The sequence below is a fragment of the Chiloscyllium plagiosum genome, unplaced genomic scaffold (assembly GCF_037043375.1).
Source record: "Chiloscyllium plagiosum isolate Xiang-an unplaced genomic scaffold, Cpla_swu_hap1 HiC_scaffold_30, whole genome shotgun sequence".
NCBI classification, from domain to species: Eukaryota; Metazoa; Chordata; class Chondrichthyes; order Orectolobiformes; family Hemiscylliidae; genus Chiloscyllium; species Chiloscyllium plagiosum.
The window spans coordinates 55,159,153-55,177,088 of record NW_028270168.1 but is presented as its reverse complement, the minus strand read 5'-3'; the positions used below and the strand labels follow the sequence as shown (position 1 = coordinate 55,177,088).

The 17,936-nt window shown below is 44.9% G+C and overlaps 1 protein-coding gene across 1 annotated transcript in view; it reads left to right on the top strand.

Moving 5' to 3' along the window:
- The window catches only part of LOC122563770 (cytosolic 5'-nucleotidase 1A-like), a 47,413-nt gene that overhangs the window by 8,219 nt on the left and 21,258 nt on the right, over positions 1-17,936 (top strand). The window contains exons 3-4 of the mRNA XM_043717987.2: positions 5,595-5,724; positions 11,386-11,508. Coding sequence (XP_043573922.2) covers positions 5,595-5,724; positions 11,386-11,508 — 253 coding nt within the window. The remainder of the gene's footprint in view (positions 1-5,594; positions 5,725-11,385; positions 11,509-17,936) is intronic.

The following is a 17,936-nucleotide window of genomic DNA, read 5'->3' as shown; positions in this document are numbered from 1 at the left end:
GCCTTGGCGGGTAGGATTAAGTGAAACTCCAAGGCATTCTATACTTATGTGAGGAACAAGCGGATGGCCAGAGTGAGGGTAGGGCCGATCAGGGATAATGGAAGGAACTTGAGCCTGGAATTGGAGGAGGTAGGGGAGGTCCTTAATGAATACTTTGCTTGATATTCACTACTGAGAGGGACCTTGTTGCTTGTGAGGACAGTGTGAAACAGGCTGATGTGTTTGAACAGGTTGACCTTAAGAAGGAGGATGTTCTGGATATTTTGAAAAATGTGAGGATAGATAAGTCCCGTGGGATATATCCAAGGTTTCTGTGAAAGCGAGGGAAGATATCGCTGCACCTTTGGTGATGATCTTTGCGTCCTCACTGTCCACTGCATTACTACCAGATGATTGGAGGGTGACAAATGTTATTCCTTTGTTCAAGAAAGAGAATTCTTTAACCCTGGGAATTACAGACCAGTCAGTCTTAAGTTGGTGGTGGGTAAATTATTGGAGAGGATTCTGAGAGACAGGATTTATGATTATTTGGAAAAGCATAGTTTGATTAGAGATAGTCAGCATGGCTTTGTGAGGGGCAGGTCTTATTGAATCCAACAAGGTTTATTGAATTCTATGAGGATGTGACAAAACATATTGATGAGGGTAGAATAGTGGATGTGGTGTGTCTGGATTTTAGCAAGGCATTTGATAAAGATTCCCATGGTAAGCTCATTCAGAATGTAAGGAAGCTTAGGAAATTTGGCTGTCTAGATACAGAATTGGCTGGCCCATAGAAGACAAAGGGTGTTGGTAGATGGAACGTATTCAGCCTGGAGCTCAGTGATCAGTGGTGGTCCGTAGGATCTGTTCTGGGACGTCTGCTCTTTGTGACTTTTATAAATGACTTGAATGAGGAAGTGGAAGGATGGGTTAATACTTTTGCCGATGACACGAAGAATGGTGGAGTTCTGGACAGTGTGGAGAGTGTTGTAGATTGCAATGGGACACTGACAGGATGCAGAGCTGGGCTGAGAAATGGCAGATGGAGTTCAACCTGGAAAAGTGTGAAGTGATTTACTTTGAAAGGTTGAATTTGAATGCAGAATACAGGGTTAAAGGCAGGATTATTGGCAGTGTGGAGTAGCAGAGGGATCTTGGGATCCATGTTCAAAGAATCCTTAAAATGTTGCCACCAAAGTTGATAGGATTGTTAAGAAGGCATATGGTGTAATGGCTTACATTAGCAGGGGGATTGAGTTTAAGAGCCGTGTGGTTATATTGCAGCTCTATAAAGCCCTGGTTAGACCACACTTGGAATATTGTGTTCTTTTCTGGTCACCTCCCTATAGGAAGGATGTGGAAGCTTTAGAGATGTTGCAAAGGAAATTTCCCAGGATGCTACCTGGACTGGAGGGCATGTCTTATGATAAAAAGTTGCAGTAGCTAGGGTTTTTTCTTTGGAGCGAAGAAGGTTGAGACGTGACTTGATACAAGGTGATGAGAGGCATAGATAGAGTGGATAGCCAGAGTCTTTTTCCCAGGGCAGAAATGGCTATCACGAGGGGGCATAATTTTAAGGTAATTGGTAGAAGGTTTAGGGGCGATGTCTGAGGTCGGTTCTTTACACAGAGAGTGGTGGGTGTGTGGAATGCACTGCTAGCAGTGGTAGTAGAGTCAGATACATTAGGGACATTTAAGTGACTCTTGGATAGGTACATGGATGATAGTAAGATGAAGAGTGTCGTTTAGTTTGATCTTAGAGTAGGATAAAAGGTTGGCACAACATCAAGGGCCTATACTGTCCTGTGCTGTTCTATGTTCTGTGTGTGATTCCACCTGGAGATTTTGCCCCTGATACCCATTGACTCCAGTTTTGCATAGGTCTCTTGATTAAATGTGGCCTTGATGTCAGGCTGTCACTCTCACCTGGCCTCTGGAATTGAACTCTTTTGTTCATGTTTGAACCAAGGCTAGAATAGGTCAGGAGCTTGTGGGGCCTTGGCAGAAACCAAACTGGGCATTACTGAGCAGGTTATTGCTGAGAGAGGTAAAAACAATGACTGCAGATGCTGGAAACCAGATTCTGGATCAGTGGTGCTGGAAGAGCACAGCAATTCAGGCAGCATCCGAAGACAGGCAAAATCGACGTTTCGGGCAAAAGCCCTTCATCAGAAATAAAGGCAGAGAGCCTGAAGCGTGGAGAGATAAGAGTTTTTGATGTTTGAGATGGAATTGAAATACTGTTTGTTGAGAGTATGAATTCTCCTGAGGATGTAGTACAGAGTGGGTCCTTTGCAATTCTGTGAGAGTGTGGCCCTCAGCTGAGGCAGGGCAGACTGTAGAGAGGTTAGGTACCGGCGCATTGCTGCAAGCGTGGAGCGGAGGATCTTGATGGAGAACCATTGCTGGTGTTTTTGAATCTGTAATCTGTACTGTTTGTCCTGTTCGGGTCCGAACTCTGCTGGTTTAAAGGTGGTCCGGAGTCCGTGTGGGGTGAGTTGGTTACGGAGACAGGCACTGAGGAAGCAAATGTGGCTGTGATAGCGAGTTTGTTTCAGGACATGGTTGAAGAGCTTCAGGGCTGAGGAAATGACCTGGGAGTTGCAGTGAGAGAGAGACTCCCTGAGATTCTTGTAGAGAGAGGAGGAAAACCTCTTCAAGGCAGGCATCCTTGCAAGAGGATTGCTGTAGCTGAGATATGTTGTTTAACAGCACTGTTGATTATGCTTTCTATCACTTTACTGATGGTCAAGAGCAGACTGATGGTCTGCTCTTGACTGGGTTGACTGGGTTGGATTTGTCCTGCTTGTTATATACAGGACATATCTGGGCAGTTTTCCACATTGTCGGGTAGATGTAGATGTTGTAATTTGGCTCGGTGGGTGGCAAGTTCTCAAGCCCAGGCCTTCAGTACTATTGACAGATAGTTGTCAGAGCCCATAGCCTTTGCAGTATTCAATGCCTCCAACCGTTTCTTGATATCACATGGAGTGAATTGAATTGGCTGTTTTCTGTAATGCTGGGGATCAGGGGAACATCACTTTGGCACTTCTGGCTGAAGATTGCTGCAAAATCTTAAGCCTTATCTTTTTCACCAATGTGCTTTGATCAATTGTCCTCACGATTCATTTTAAGATACCCCAACCTCTCTAGTTTTGTAGTTGGCAAGAACTTTGGTCCCAGCATGTTCAGGTGGAAACCATCCCATTTGCACAAATCTCATTTTCCTCAGTGGAGGTTTCAGTGCCCCAGAGATGAGACCCTGCTTTGCCTGTATCAATCTTTCAGCCACACACTCATTTGTCTAATCTGACTTACCCTGTGTCATATAGCTTAGGTAACAATCCACTGATTATGACCTTTGAGGTTATGCCCATTAATTTGACTTCTACACCTTGCTACTCTGCTGTATCTTTTTCATTGAAACCTTATTGGACTCTGATGACTGTTTTCTGTCCTCTCTCTGTAAGTATCTCTCCAACCCTGAACATTTGTCCCAAATCCTAGCCAGACAACCTCTGGATTCAGGCTCTTTGCTGCAGAGAACAGTATCAATCCTCCCTCACTATACACAAACAGTATTTGGGTTGTCCAAATTATCCGGTCTTACTTCAGCATTCAAAACAGTATCACATTCCATCGGTGTAACATGCACCTTGCACTGCCTTTGATATTTATGCTACTTTGTTAGGTTATTTTAATTATTTTCTTCATTAAGTTAGGAGTTATTGTGGATATAAAATTTACTGTGCTAAATTGAGTACTTAAGTTACACTTTCCTTAATTACACAGATATGTGTTTTAGGTGAAAGTGAGGACTGCAGATGCTGGAGATTAGGGTCAAGATTAGAGTGGTGCTGGAAAAGCACAGCAGGTCAGGCAGCATCCAAGCAACAGGAAAATCAATGTTTCGGACAGGAGCCCTTCATCATTCCTGTGGTCCTCCATACATACAGACACACACGCACAGATATACTCTCTCTCACATTCTCTCATTCTCTCTCTCTCTCTCACGCACACACATTCTCTCTCTCTTTCACTCTGTCACTTTCACTCACTCATTCTCACTGTGATGTCATTGTACACACACACAAACACAACTGAGGCTGTCAGGAACACACTGAGGTCCTCACGCACACTCTCACTGAGAGTGGGAGAGGACCTCAGTGTGTTGGAGGATCTCGGTGTGTATTTGTGAGAACCACAGTTTCTGTCTGTGTGAGAACCTCAGTGTGAGTGTGTGTATGTGTGTGCGCAAGGACCTGAGTGTGAATATTGTGTAAGAATGCCACAGAAAGTAAGTGAGTGACTGTGTGTGTGTGTGCATGTCTGTGTCTGTGGATCACATTGGGAGTGATTATATGTGGATCACACTGAGAGGGTCTGTGTGGATCGCACTGAGAGGGTCTATGTCTGTGGATCGCACTGAGAGGGTCTGGGCATGTGAATTGCACTGAGAGGGTCTGTGTCTGTGGATCACACTGAGAGGGTCTGGGTGTGTGGATCGTACTGAGAGGGTCTGGGTATGTGGATCGTACTGAGAGGGTCTGGGTGTGTGGATCACACTGAGAAGGTCTGTGTCTGTGGATCGCACTGAGAGGGTCTGTGTCTGTGGATCACACTGAGAGGGTCTGTGTCTGTGGATCGCACTGAGAGGGTCTGGGTATGTTTGGGCACCGGAGTGGGGCTCCACACACAAACAAATAGACTGAGATCCACACACTGTCAATGGGTCTGTCTATGTGGGTGTATGAATGGTTTTCAATACGTGTATGAGAGAGAGAAAGAGAGAGAGAGAGAGAGGATCTGTGTGTCCGTGTAAGAACCTCTTTGTGTCAGTATGTGTCTATGAGGAGCTGAGTGTGAGTGTGCGAGGACATCAGCAAGAGAATGTTCATATGGGGCCCTCTGTGTGTAACTGTTTGTGTGCACACATGCATGAGCACATATAAGGACCTCAGTGTCACTTTGTGCCTTTGTGCCCTCAGTGGGAGAATGTATGAAAGCATGTGCATGTGGATGTCAGTGTGCATCCATGTGTGCAAGGACCTCCATGACTGTGTGTGAGCACTGTAGTTTGAATTTGTGTCAATGTGAGGACCTCAGTGTGAGTTTGTGTACCTTGGTGTGTGTTGCATGTGTATGCAAGTACCTCACACACTGACATCAAGTGAGAGTAGGGTCAAGGGGAATGAGCCCATTATTGAACCATCACAGTCTCGCTGTCTTCCCATGGCCTCTCCCTCTACTCCTCCATTTTCCCCTCTCTCCATTCCTCTCTCACCCTTCTCCACCCTCCCCCTCAACTCCCCCTCCCCTCCTGCCCTTCCGTCTCTCCTTCTCTCTCTCCCTTCCCTCTCCTCCTCTCTCTTCTCCCTCCTCCCCAGCCCTCCCTCCCTCTGCTTTTCTCCCCACTCCCTCTCTTCTTCCCACTCCTTCCATCTCCCCATTTTCCCCTCTCCCCCTCCTTCTCCATTTCCTTCAACTCTTTCCCCTCATTCTGCCTCTCCCCATCCCCCTCTCCATCCATACTGCTGCATGGTGATCCTCGTTGTCACTCAGTCCACACTGATCTGGGTAATGAGTGTAAGTTGCTGTTTGTTTCTCTTTAGGCTGTAGAATCTGTGAATGAGCAGCTCCGTGACCTGTATCCAGCCAGTGACGAGCTCTTTGATATTGTTCTGGTGACTAACAATCATGCACAAGTCGGAGTGCGGCTTATCAACAGTATCAACCATTACGGTAGGTGGAGCATTACCCTCACGCCAGCTTCATATCCAGGCATCTTCATACACATCTTTCTCCTGTATCCACTCTCATTCACTATGATGTTTCTCACACTCTCACTCTCACACACTCTCACTCTCAGTATGATGTCTTTCACATTCATTCTCAAACACTCGTGCTCTCATTATGATGTTTGTTACACTTGCAATCTCACTATGCTGTCTCTCACACTCACTTTCCCACACTCACTCTCTCACACTTACTCTCAATATGCTCTGTCACACGCATTCTCTCTCACACTCACCCTCTCACTACGATGTCTCTGACATTCACACTCTCTCATTGTGTTGTCACACTCACACCCTTACTATATTGGGTGTCTTGCATGCACATTCTCTCACACTCATATTCTCACCCTCTCACTATAATGTCTTTCATGTTCACAATCTCTCACATGCTTCCTATCGTATCGCTCACTCTCTGTGATGTCTCTCATACACACTGTCATTGTCACACACTGCTGTCTCACACTCATTTAGACTCTGACAAAGTCTATCATACTCACCTCTGACACTCTCACATTCACACACTCTCAGATTCTCACTTGCCATGATGTCTCTCACAATCTCTCTCATGTTCAGAATCAACCCATGCACTTACACTCACAGTCTCACTATATTGTGTCTCTCTCTTACATTCTCACTACATTGTTTCTCATCCTTGTACACTGTCGCTCTATTGTCTCTAATTTTCTCACACTCTCACTATACAGCCTCTTGCTGAAATACACTCTACACTCTCCCTCACTCATCCCACATTGTCTTGCACACGCATAAACACACTTTGCTGTCTCGCTCTCCATCTCACTCACACACACGCAGCACATACTCATTCCTGTTTCTCCCTTTCTCTCATATTCACTACGCACTCTCTCTCTCTCTGTCACATGCACACACTCACTCTGCGTGCACTGTCTCTCACACACACATGCTCACTCTGCACACTCTCTCGCATCTATCAACAATATCTATAAAATATAGTTTCTGATATTCCAAATATTCTTGTACTTCACCGCACTTTCACACATGCACCTCACACTCTCACCATACACACACTGAGAATGAAGCAATTTGAAAGGCATACCATCTCAAAACACTTGCTGACACATAGTCTTCTCTCTTCACGGACAAGCAGAAACCTAGTGGAAGTGGATGATTGAATATTCTGATCCCCATGGAGAAGATAGAGTTACAGAGGTTTACATCACTGAAAAGGCTGTTCGGCTCATCAGGTCTGCACTGCTCAAAGCAACCAATTAATGATTCTAATCCTATTCCATAGCACTCAAAATTCATCACTTTCAAATATATATCCAGCTGTCTTTTGAAACTTCCTATGGAATAAATCTCCACACTCCCCTGCGTGCTGAGGAAAGGTCACTGGATCCAAACGATAACTTTGATTTCTCTCTATAGATATTGCCAGACCCGCTGAGTTTTTCCAGCAATTTCTGTTTTTGTCACTTCTTAATTTTCTCTGCTCCAAAGAGAATGAGCTCAATTACTCTTATCTTTCCTTGTATTTAAAATCCTTCATCCTCATATCATTCTAATAAATCTCCATTGCACTCTCTCCAGGGATTTAACATCCTTCCTTAAATAAGGTGCGCAGAACTGATCAGAATGCCCCGAATGTGGTCTGACAAATGATTTATAGCATCACTTCCTTTTTTATATACTTTATGCCTCTATTTATAAACTCAACGTTCCTATCACCCTTCTTAACAACTGTTTCAACCTATTGGGCCACCTTCAGAGAATCATGCACATGAACCCCAAAATTCAACTGGTTTTCGGATCCTGTACTCCCATCTAAGTTAAACCATTGAGCCTATATTGTCTCTCACGATGCATCTACCAAAGTACATTACCTCACATGGAAATTCGCCTGCCAGACATCTGCCCCCTTCGCCAACTTGTTAATGTCATCATCCCATTCAGCCTATCAAGACTGCACCCACCCTCCAAACAGCATCCCACACTGACCCAGCCCCCCACACTTTCCCTGTAACTCCACATTTACCATGGCCAGTATACCTAATCTGCACATCTTAGGACTGTGGGAGGAAACCAACACAGACACAGGGAGACACCCACAGACAGTCACACAAGGCTGGAATTGAACCCAGTGCTAGCCACTGTGCCGCCCACTGAAATCACTCAGCATCATCCTCGTAATTCCCCCTTGTTTAGTATCATTTGTAAGTTTTGTAATTTTTGCCCTCAATACCCATCTCCAAATTGTTTGTATACATCAGAAAATGCAAGGGTCTCAAACAGAGTAAAGTCCTGCACACATTTGCTACAAAACCTGGTGTTCATCCACTGCAGCAAGCGAACCTTGGCCAATTCTGTTTTCACATTTGGGTTTCAACCAGCAATGCTGTGACCAATCAGTGAAGGTGGCACCTTTTTTGGCAGTGCATTGGAAACTCAAACAGAAGTTGTGTGCTGCCATACTTGCTGTGGGTCACCATGTCCAATGGAGCTTCCAGACCTGCACAGCAGTCCAACATTCTATACAATCCAACACAGCCATCAGCCAAGGTAGAGAAATGGTTCTGAAATTCTCAAACCTACTATCCTGTGTTATTATTGTTCATCTTCGTAACACTGCAACACTACCAATGTCTTTGTGTTTCCTGCCACCCACCCAGCAAAGCTGAAGCAGTGAAATCCAAAACTGAGCTTTCTACGGCCAAAACTACTTCAGGATGATTGTCAACCAAGTGACAGCCTCGGTTCTTGGTTTCTGACTGAAACATTTCAGGCATTCTAAAGTGGGCACTGGCCAAGCACTGTGGAGTAACACTAGGACAGGCTGAGAGAGGCAATAAGGCAATCCATAAAAGTGATTAGCTTTCATTTGTACTCATACTTCATGAATAATTTTATAAAGTTGATTTATTGTGACTTTTATTTAATATTGTGCCTGTTCTTATGGTCAGTGACAGAGTAAAAGGGAAACAGGTTTGTTGCTTGGTAAATAGGGAATTGGTTTGTCTTAGTTGTTATCACAGACAAGTGAAGTCTTTCTGGAAAGACCAACCAAGAAAAGACTGGCTAGGCTCCTTCTCCTGATCTCGCAATCTCAACCGCACACTCACTGACTGCATACTCTCTGACCCTCACTCACAGACCTCTCACTCACTAACCTCTCATTCACTAATCCCCTCGCTCTCTGACCCATCACTCTCTGATGCCTCGCTCTCTGACACCCCCCTCACCCACTGACCCCCTCATCCACTGAACGCTCTCACCCACTAACCTGTCATTCACTGACCTCTCATTCACTAACCCCCTCACTCTCTGTCCCCCTCACTCTCTGTCCCCCTCACTTTCTGCCCCCTCACTCTCTGACCCCCTCACTCTCTGACCCTCACTTATTAACCCCTCGCTCACTACCCCCCTCACTATTCACTTACTAACCCCTCAATCAGTGATTCCTACTAATCTCTCACATGGCCTCATAGAACAGTAAAGGGCCTTTGGCCCTCGATGTTGTGCTGAATTTTATCCTGCTCTGAGATTAAACTAACCTAGACACCCTTCATTTTACAATCATCCATGCGCCCATCCAAGAGTTGCTTAAATGTCCCTAATGTAGCTGACTGTACTACCACTGCTGGCAGTGCATTCCACGTTGCCACCACTCTCTGAGTAAAGAACCTACCTCTGACATCTCCCCTAAACCTTCCTCCAATCTCCTTAAAATTATGCCCACTCATGATAGCTATTTCTGCCCTGGGAACAAGTCTCTAGCTACCTACTCTATCTATGCATCTTATCATCTTTTGCATCTCTATCAAGTCACTTCTCATCCTTCTTTGCTCCATAAGACTTCTTCATAAGACATGCCCTCCAGTCCAGGTAATTCTCCTCTGCACCTTCTCTAAAGCTTCCCTATCCTTCCTCTAATGAGGCGACCAGAACTGAAAGCACTATTCCAAGTGTGGTCTAACCAGGGCTTTATAGAGTTGCAGCATAACTTCGCGGTTCTTAAACTCAATCCCTCTGCCAATGAAATCCAACAGACACTATGGCCTTCTCTAAAGCAAACTCCATCTGCCATTTCTCAGCTCAGTTCTGCATCCTGTCAATGTCCCGCTACAACCTACAACAGCCCTCCACCCTATCCACAACTCCACCAACCTTCATGCCATCATCAAACTTACTAACCCATCCTTCCATTTCCTCATCCAAGTCATTTATAAAAATCACAAAGAGCAGAAGCCCCAGAACAGTTCACTGTGGAATACTTCTAGTCACCGAGCTCCAGGCTGGATACTTTCCATCTACTATCAGTCTCTGTCTTCTGTGGGCCAACCAATTCTATATCCAAACAGCCAGATGTCCTTGTATCCCATGTCTTCTTACTTTCTGAATGAGCCTACTATGGGAAAATTATCAAATGCCTTTCTAAAATCCATGTACAGTACATCCATTGTTCTAACTTCATCGATGTGTTTTATCACATCCTCAAAGAATTCAATAAGGTTTGTGAGGCATGACCTGCCCCTCACAAAGCCATGCTGATTATTTCTAATCAAAGTATGCTTTTCCAAATAATCATAAATCCTGTCTCTTAGAATTCTCTCCAATACTTTGCCCACCACAGGTGTAAGACTGACTGGTCTGTAATTCCCAGGGTTATCCCTATTCCATTTCTTGAACAAGGGAATAACATTTGCCACCCTCCAATCATCTGGCACTACTCCAGTGGGCAGTGAGGATGCAAAGATCATCGCCAAAGGCACAACGGTCTGTTCTCTCGCATCCCTTAGTAACATTGGGTATATCCATCTGACCCACGGGACTTATCTTTCCTAATGTTTTTTTCAAAACTTTCAGCACATCCTCCTTCTTAACATGGAACTGTTCGAGCATATCAGCCTGTTTCATGCTGTCCTCACAAACAACAAGGTCCCTCTCAGCAGTGAATACTGAAGCAAAGTAATGATTAACGACTTCCCCACTTCCTCCGACTCCAGGCACAAGTTCCCTCCACTATCCCTGATCGGCCCTACCCTCACTCTGGCCATCCTCTTGTTCCTCAAATAAGTGTAGAATGCCTTGGGGTTTTCCTTAATCCTACCCGCCAAGGCATTTTCCATGCTCCCTTCTACCTTTCCAAAGTCCATTCTTCAGATCCTTTCTGGCTACCATCTAAAGCCCTGTCTGATCCTTACTTCCTCAAGCTTAATCAAAAAGTGTGGCGCTCGAAAAGTACAACTACTCAGGCAGCATCCAAGGAGCAGGAGAATCAACGTCTGAAGCATGAGCTCTTCATCAGACCTCAACCTTAAGTAAACTTACATCTTCCACTTGACTAGATGTTCCACATCTCTTGTCATCCAAGGTTCCTTCACCCTACCATCCCTTCCTTGCCTCAGTGGGACAAACCTATCCAGTACTCACAGCAAGTGCTCCCTAAACAACCTCCACATTTCAGTTGTGTATTTCCCTGAGAATATCTATTCACAATTTATGCTCCACACTTCCTGCCTAATAGCATTAGAATTCCCCCTCCCACAATTAAATATGTTCCCATTCCGTTTGCTCCTATTCCTCTCCATGACTACAATCACTGATGTATCCATCCTTCCTTCCTTTCCAGGACTGTCTGTTGAAAGATTCTGCATGACGGGTGGGAAGAGTCCAATTGAGTATCTGAAAGCATATCACACCAACCTTTATCTCTCAGCTGATTCTGAAAAAGTGCAAGAAGCCATTGAGCAAGGTAAGCAGCCATTAAGCTGTGCGCTTCCACTGCTGCAGTATGGAAATTTCATTCAGGTGCCAGAGAGCTTTCAGCCAATGTTGTCTTTCTGCTGAACCGCTTGGTCTGTTGGTCAGAACAAACAGCCAGTGCCTTCCTCTGAATCCTTTCAGGGATACGCTGCCTCAAAGGGGTGTTCTGTTATCAGGCACAAGGTAAAGATTATTCACCAAAACTGGTCACAGTTTCTCTCCGTAACCTGGCTAACTATGCAGAATGAAAACCAATCCTATTATATGGGCCAACAATTTTGCCTCTGGAACAGGAAGGGGATGTGGAACAGCAATTAGAACTTAGCGAGCAAGGCAGATGGTTAGCAAGATAGTAATCAAAAATAGTAATCTTTGAATGACTCAGAGTGCCACATGCAATGAAGTACAAGAACAGAAAGATGCAGGAAGATAGGGAATGGGTGACTGTCAGACAGTCCCCGAGAAACAGGAAGGTAGTGCAGGAGACCCCACTCAGGAATAGATTTTCCATTCTGGATATTGATGAGGATAAAGCTTTCCTCAGAGGTATGCAGGAAGTCCCTAGCTCTTTATAGCTCTGGATATGTAAACTGTACAGGACTGAAAGAAAAACAGTGGAAAGCAAATATTGAAAGAGGAGTCATTAAGTGAGTAACAGACATTTCAGTAGCCATAGATATGACTCCAGAATGAACATTGACTCATGTTGCCACAGTTAAGGATGTGACAGAGAGGCCACAGGACATGCATCTGGGGGAAGGATAAGAGCTAGATATAATGGTCCATGTTGGTGCCATCAGTGGTCTGCAGCCAGAGTTCAGGGAGGAGATTAACAAGCAGGACCTCAAATGTGATCATCTGCAGATCACGCTGAGGGCCACATGCGAGTGAGAAGAAGGTTAGACAGATGAACATATGACTGCAAGGGCAGGGAAGCTTAAGATTCCTGGGACACTGTTGCTAGCTCTGGGAAGGTTGCACCTGTTCAAGCACCCTGTAGCTGCACAGAGCTGGGACTGAGTCCCTGCACAGCATTTTGTTTGAGCTGTTGGGATGGAAGATGCAGGAGAGATCATATGAAAGTTATTTGAGGATTTGCAAAATGCTAGGAAAGGCAGCTCAATGATTAATAGGGGGCTGCAGGAAGGGAGAAAGTAATGAAGGTTGAATAAGGTTATGTGAAGGCATGGAAGATAGTTTAAAAAAATTGAGGAGATACGGGTGCAGTTTGCATTGTGGAATTATATTGTTGTTGTACGGGAGATCTGGATCCATGATCTATCTGCTCCAGAAGTATTTACTAATACCTGAAAACTGTGATCAGAAAGTGGGAGAATAGAATACTCATCAGAGAGTGACTTTGAATGGGTATACTCATCGGAGTATGACACTGAACAGGTGTACGCATGGGAGGGTTGGTGAATGACTCTGGTCATGTACAATCATTCAAGAGGGAAGAGCTAATACCCAAACTGTCGATTCTCTTGCTCCTCAGATGCTGCCTGACCTGCTGGGCTTTCCCAGCACCACACTCTCCACTCTGACCTCCAGCATCTGCAGTGCTCACTTTCTCCAAGAGTGGGAGAGTGACTTTGGCAGTACGTACCTATAGGAGGGTCACTCTGCTTGTATATTGTCATGAGATAGTCACTCTGATGGTGTAAACTCTTTGGAGAGTGACTCTGGTTGTGTATAGAGACAAAAAATAATTCAGATGCTGGAATCCAAAGTAGACAGACAGGCAGGAGGCTGGAAGAAAACAGCAAGCCAGGCAGCATTAGGAGGTGGAGAAGTCGAAGTTTCGGGTGTAACTCTTCTTTAGGACTCAGGGTGGGTGTGGGGGGAGCTGCAGATAAAAGGGGTGGTGGGGGCAAAGTGGTGAAGTAGGGATAGGTGAAGACAGGTAGGGGGTACGACCTGTTGATCAATGGAAGGAATGAATCCTGATTGTGTATAGTGATGTGAGAGTGACTCTGGCTGTGCATACACATGGGAGAGTGATTCCAAATGGATATATTCATTGGAGAGTGACTTTGATTGTTTATAGTCTTTGGACAGTGATCTTGGCAGTGTGAACCCATAGCAGAGGAACTGTTGCTGTGTATATTCATGGATCTGTATAGACTCTGGATCTGTATAGACATTGGACAGTGTCTCTGGCACTTTATACATATTGGAGAATGGCTGTAGCTGTGCATAGTCATTGGAGATTTATTCTGAATCTATGTACTAACAGGAGAGTAACTCTAGATTAGATTAGATTAGATTACAGTGTGGAAACAGGCCCTTCGGCCCAACAAGTCCACACCGACCCGCCGAAGCGAAACCCACCCATACCCTACATTTACTTCTTACCTAACACTACAGGCAATTTAGTATGGCCAATTCACCTGACCCTGCACATCTTTGGATGGTGGGAGGAAACCGGAGCACCTGGAGGAAACCCACGCAGACACGGGGAGAACGTGCAAACTCCACACAGTGAGTCGCCCTAGTCGGGAATTGAACCCTGCACTTCCTGTATTAATCTAGAGCCGCAGCTGAATTGCTCCCTTTGGACTTGCTAAAAACCCAACTTCTTTTCTTTATCTAGTCCTGATTTGTCCCAGACATCCAGGGTTCTCTGAACTTATTGCTCTTACATTTCCCTCTAAGAGGTACATGTTGGACCTGTACTTTCCCCAGTTCCTTTTTGAAAACTCCCTGTTGTTGTGCTGTAGACTTACCCACATAGAGCTGTTTGCAGTCGAGTGTAAATAAATCCTGCTTTATTTTAATAAAAGCTGCCCCCACCACCAAAATCAAAGCCATCTTTTGCAGGCATTTTTTTTCCTTGTCCAGAACAAGTTTGAACCATACTGTGTTGTGGTCTCTTATCGCTTAAATGTTCTCCAACTGCCACATCGAACAATTCTCTGGTTTCTTTCCCCAGAAGGGCTTTTGCCCGAAACATCGATTTTACTGCTCCTCGGATGCTGCCTGAACTGCTGTGCTTTTCCAGCACCACTAATCCAGAATCTGGTTTCCAGCATCTGCAGTCATTGCTTTTACCCAGCACTACAATGTCCCTTGTTGGGCCTTCGACATATTGTTACAAAAACTCCCCGAGATAGATATGAAGAAATCTGCCCCCTCTAAACCTTATGACTATCCAATTTATGTTGAGAAAGTTGAAATCGCCTAGTTTAATTACCCAATTACTCTTACACACCTCTGTGAACTGTCTACATGTTTGCTTCTCTGTTTCCCCTGACTCTTTGGGGAATAATAATGAACTCCCAGCAAAATAGATGCTCCCGTAACATTCCTAAGTGTTACCTACAAAGCCTTGTTTGAGGATCCTTCGAAGATATCATCTCTCCTTCTTGCAGTAATTGACTCCGTAATTAATAGTGAGACACTGATATTTTCCAATGAGAGTCTGAGTCCATGGTAGGTGTCAGGAAACCTTTATTGCAGCTTTGTTTTTTGGTACAACTTCATTTCTCAGAGCTATAAGGCACTCAAAAAACTTTCGAATGCCTTACCTTATACAGTTTAAACTCAGAATGCACATTGGTCAGCAGTGTTGAGTTATCCCTTTGTAATTGCTCTGTGGTACAGCATCTTACACAGTTCATGCTTGCATCAGCAATTTCAGTGTATTTCCAATTAAGCTAATCATATCACTGAATGATAAAAAGATAGACAGGCTTGAGGCCCACTCCTCAACCTTCATGATGTTATCCCAAACTTCTTATCTTCTTTCTTGAGGCTATTTACAATGATAAACATATTAAAGCTATGTTTGCCAGCTGTACTGTGTTAACTGCCAATTAATTTCATACTTGCCTATTATTTCAGGACCCTTAACATTCTTCATTACAAGAAACACAAAAGTATTAATTTTTGGTCAGTTCCAACAAAGTTACGTGGTTACACCTAATGTTAGAATTCTTTAGCTAACAAATGATGTCTTATTGTGTTTATTCACTCCTGATTCCAATGTCTGCTAAGATTGATTAGATTAGATTAGATTAGATTACTTACAGTGTGGAAACAGGCCCTTCGGCCCAACAAGTCCACACCGACCCGCCGAAGCGCAACCCACCCATACCCCTACCTTTACCCCTTTAACCTATCACTCCGGGCAATTTAGCATGGCCAATTCACCTGACCCGCACATCTTTGGACTGTGGGAGGAAACCGGAGCACCCGGAGGAAACCCACGCAGACACGGGGAGAATGTGCAAACTCCACACAGTCAGTCGCCTGAGTCGGGAATTGAACCCGGGTCTACAGGCGCTGTGAGGCAGCAGTGCTAACCACTGGGCCACCGTGCCGCCCACTTGATTGATTCCGCTCTGTAATGATATGGAGGCTGTTTTTACTGTCTGAAACTAGTTTGCATGTTTTTAGTGATTTTTTTTGTATGTACGTGGATCTCTAACTACTTCAAAATCTATATCTATGATTATCTGAAGAATCTTAACTAAAATCTAATCAGTGCCATAACGGATTGATTAAATAATTCAAGAGAAACAACTAATTTGCCTGAAATGTTCTTACCCAAGTAAGCAACAGCAGCTGCACCTTGATTATACAGAGCTACAATTGTTCTACTTGGGAAGGCTACATGAGGCAAATATTTGCCCAACTGCTCGAACTACTGTCAGCCATGTTCTACTGCATTAGCCACGGACAGCCATCGGTCATTTTGTACCACTCAGTCTTGGGCAACCCTAACACCCTTTTTATATTCTCCTCTGTCTCACCTCTCAGGGCGGCACGGTGGCACAGTGGTTAGCACTGCTGCCTCACAGCGCCAGAGACCCGGGTTCAATTCCCGCCTCAGGCGACTGACTGTGTGGAGTTTGCACGTTCTCCCCGTGTCTGCGTGGGTTTCCTCCGGGTGCTCAGGTTTCCTCCCTCAGTCCAAAGATGTGCAGGTCAGGTGAATTGGCCATGCTAAATTGCCCGTAGTGTTAGATAAGGGGTAAATGTAGGGGTATGGGTGGGTTGTGCTTCAGCGGGTTGGTGTGGACCTGTTGGGCCGAAGGGCCTGTTTCCACACTGTAATGTAATCTAAAGGTGCCATACACTGGAATGTTAAGTTGCTAGTCCATCCCTTCACTCAACCACATTTCTGTGATGATTTGGAGGTGCCAGTGTTAGACTGGGGGGGAACAAAGTCAGAATTCACATGACACTGTTCTCGATCTACCTCGCTGCAATGTTTCACCTCATTGCTGACAGGCCCCCTGCTGGTGTGAGGCTAACTTAGAGAACCAGTGGGAAATTATTCAACTTCCACTACCTCCAAGCCAAAACCAAAGTCATCCCAACTAATGTCATCAGGCTGCAGATGCTGGTGTATGTGCAATCTCCGAGAATGTACTCCAGACCATCATCAGCACCTTTTACAGAGGTATGTGAGAGAATGGGTCTCATTCTGAGCATCCACAAAAGGAATGTCATCCACCAACCTGGCCTGCCTCCATTGTGAAGCAAACCCCTGATCATCAAAGTCTAAGGGGAAGCCTAACAGAACATTAACCATGCCCAATACCTCAGAAGTGTCCTGTCAGCCAAATCAGCTTTTGATGAAGAGATTCAGCACTGCCTCCAGTGTGATAGCACAGCTTTCAAATACCTGAGGAAAAGGATGTTTGAGAATAACAACATCAGATCTGACACCAAGATCCTGGTTTACAGAGCTGTAGTAGTTCCAGCCCGTCTATATGCCTCTGAGATGTGGCCTGTCCACAGCAGACCTCTCAAGGCAGTGGAGGAGTACTACCAATGCTACCTGCTCAGCTCCTATGAATCTGCTGTGAAGGAAGTTCCATCAGTACCAGCATCCTTGACTAGGCCAACATCCTCAGCAGCAAGGCACTTGCAACCCTTGATCATCTGCAATGGCTTGGCACATCATCCACATGATCAACACAAGACTCCCCAAGCAGATGCAACTTTGAAATGGCAGGCGAGCCCCAGGTGGACAAAAAAAGTGCTTCAGTTATAATCTCACGGTCTCACTGGGAAACCTTGGCACTCCCACAGACACTTGGGAATTACTGGTCCAAGGCTGTCCAAAGTGGAGGTAGAGTGACTGTGGCAGTGTATACTCACTGAAAAGTGATTATGGCTGTGTATAGGCATTGGAGAATGAATCTAGCTATGTATAAACATTGATGAGTGACTCTGATTCTGTAGACTCATGAGAGAGTGTAGCTGTGTGTCCTCATGGGTAAGTGACTTTAGTTATGTACTCGTGGCAGAGTGACTGTGGCTCTGTCATGTCTTTGGAGATTGCAGATTCTGGTGCTCTATGGATATTATAAAGTGACTGTAGCTGTGTATACTCATGGGAGAGTCACCATGGCTGCATGAACTCATGGGAGAAAGTCAAAAGTTGAACAAAACCACGTTATAGTT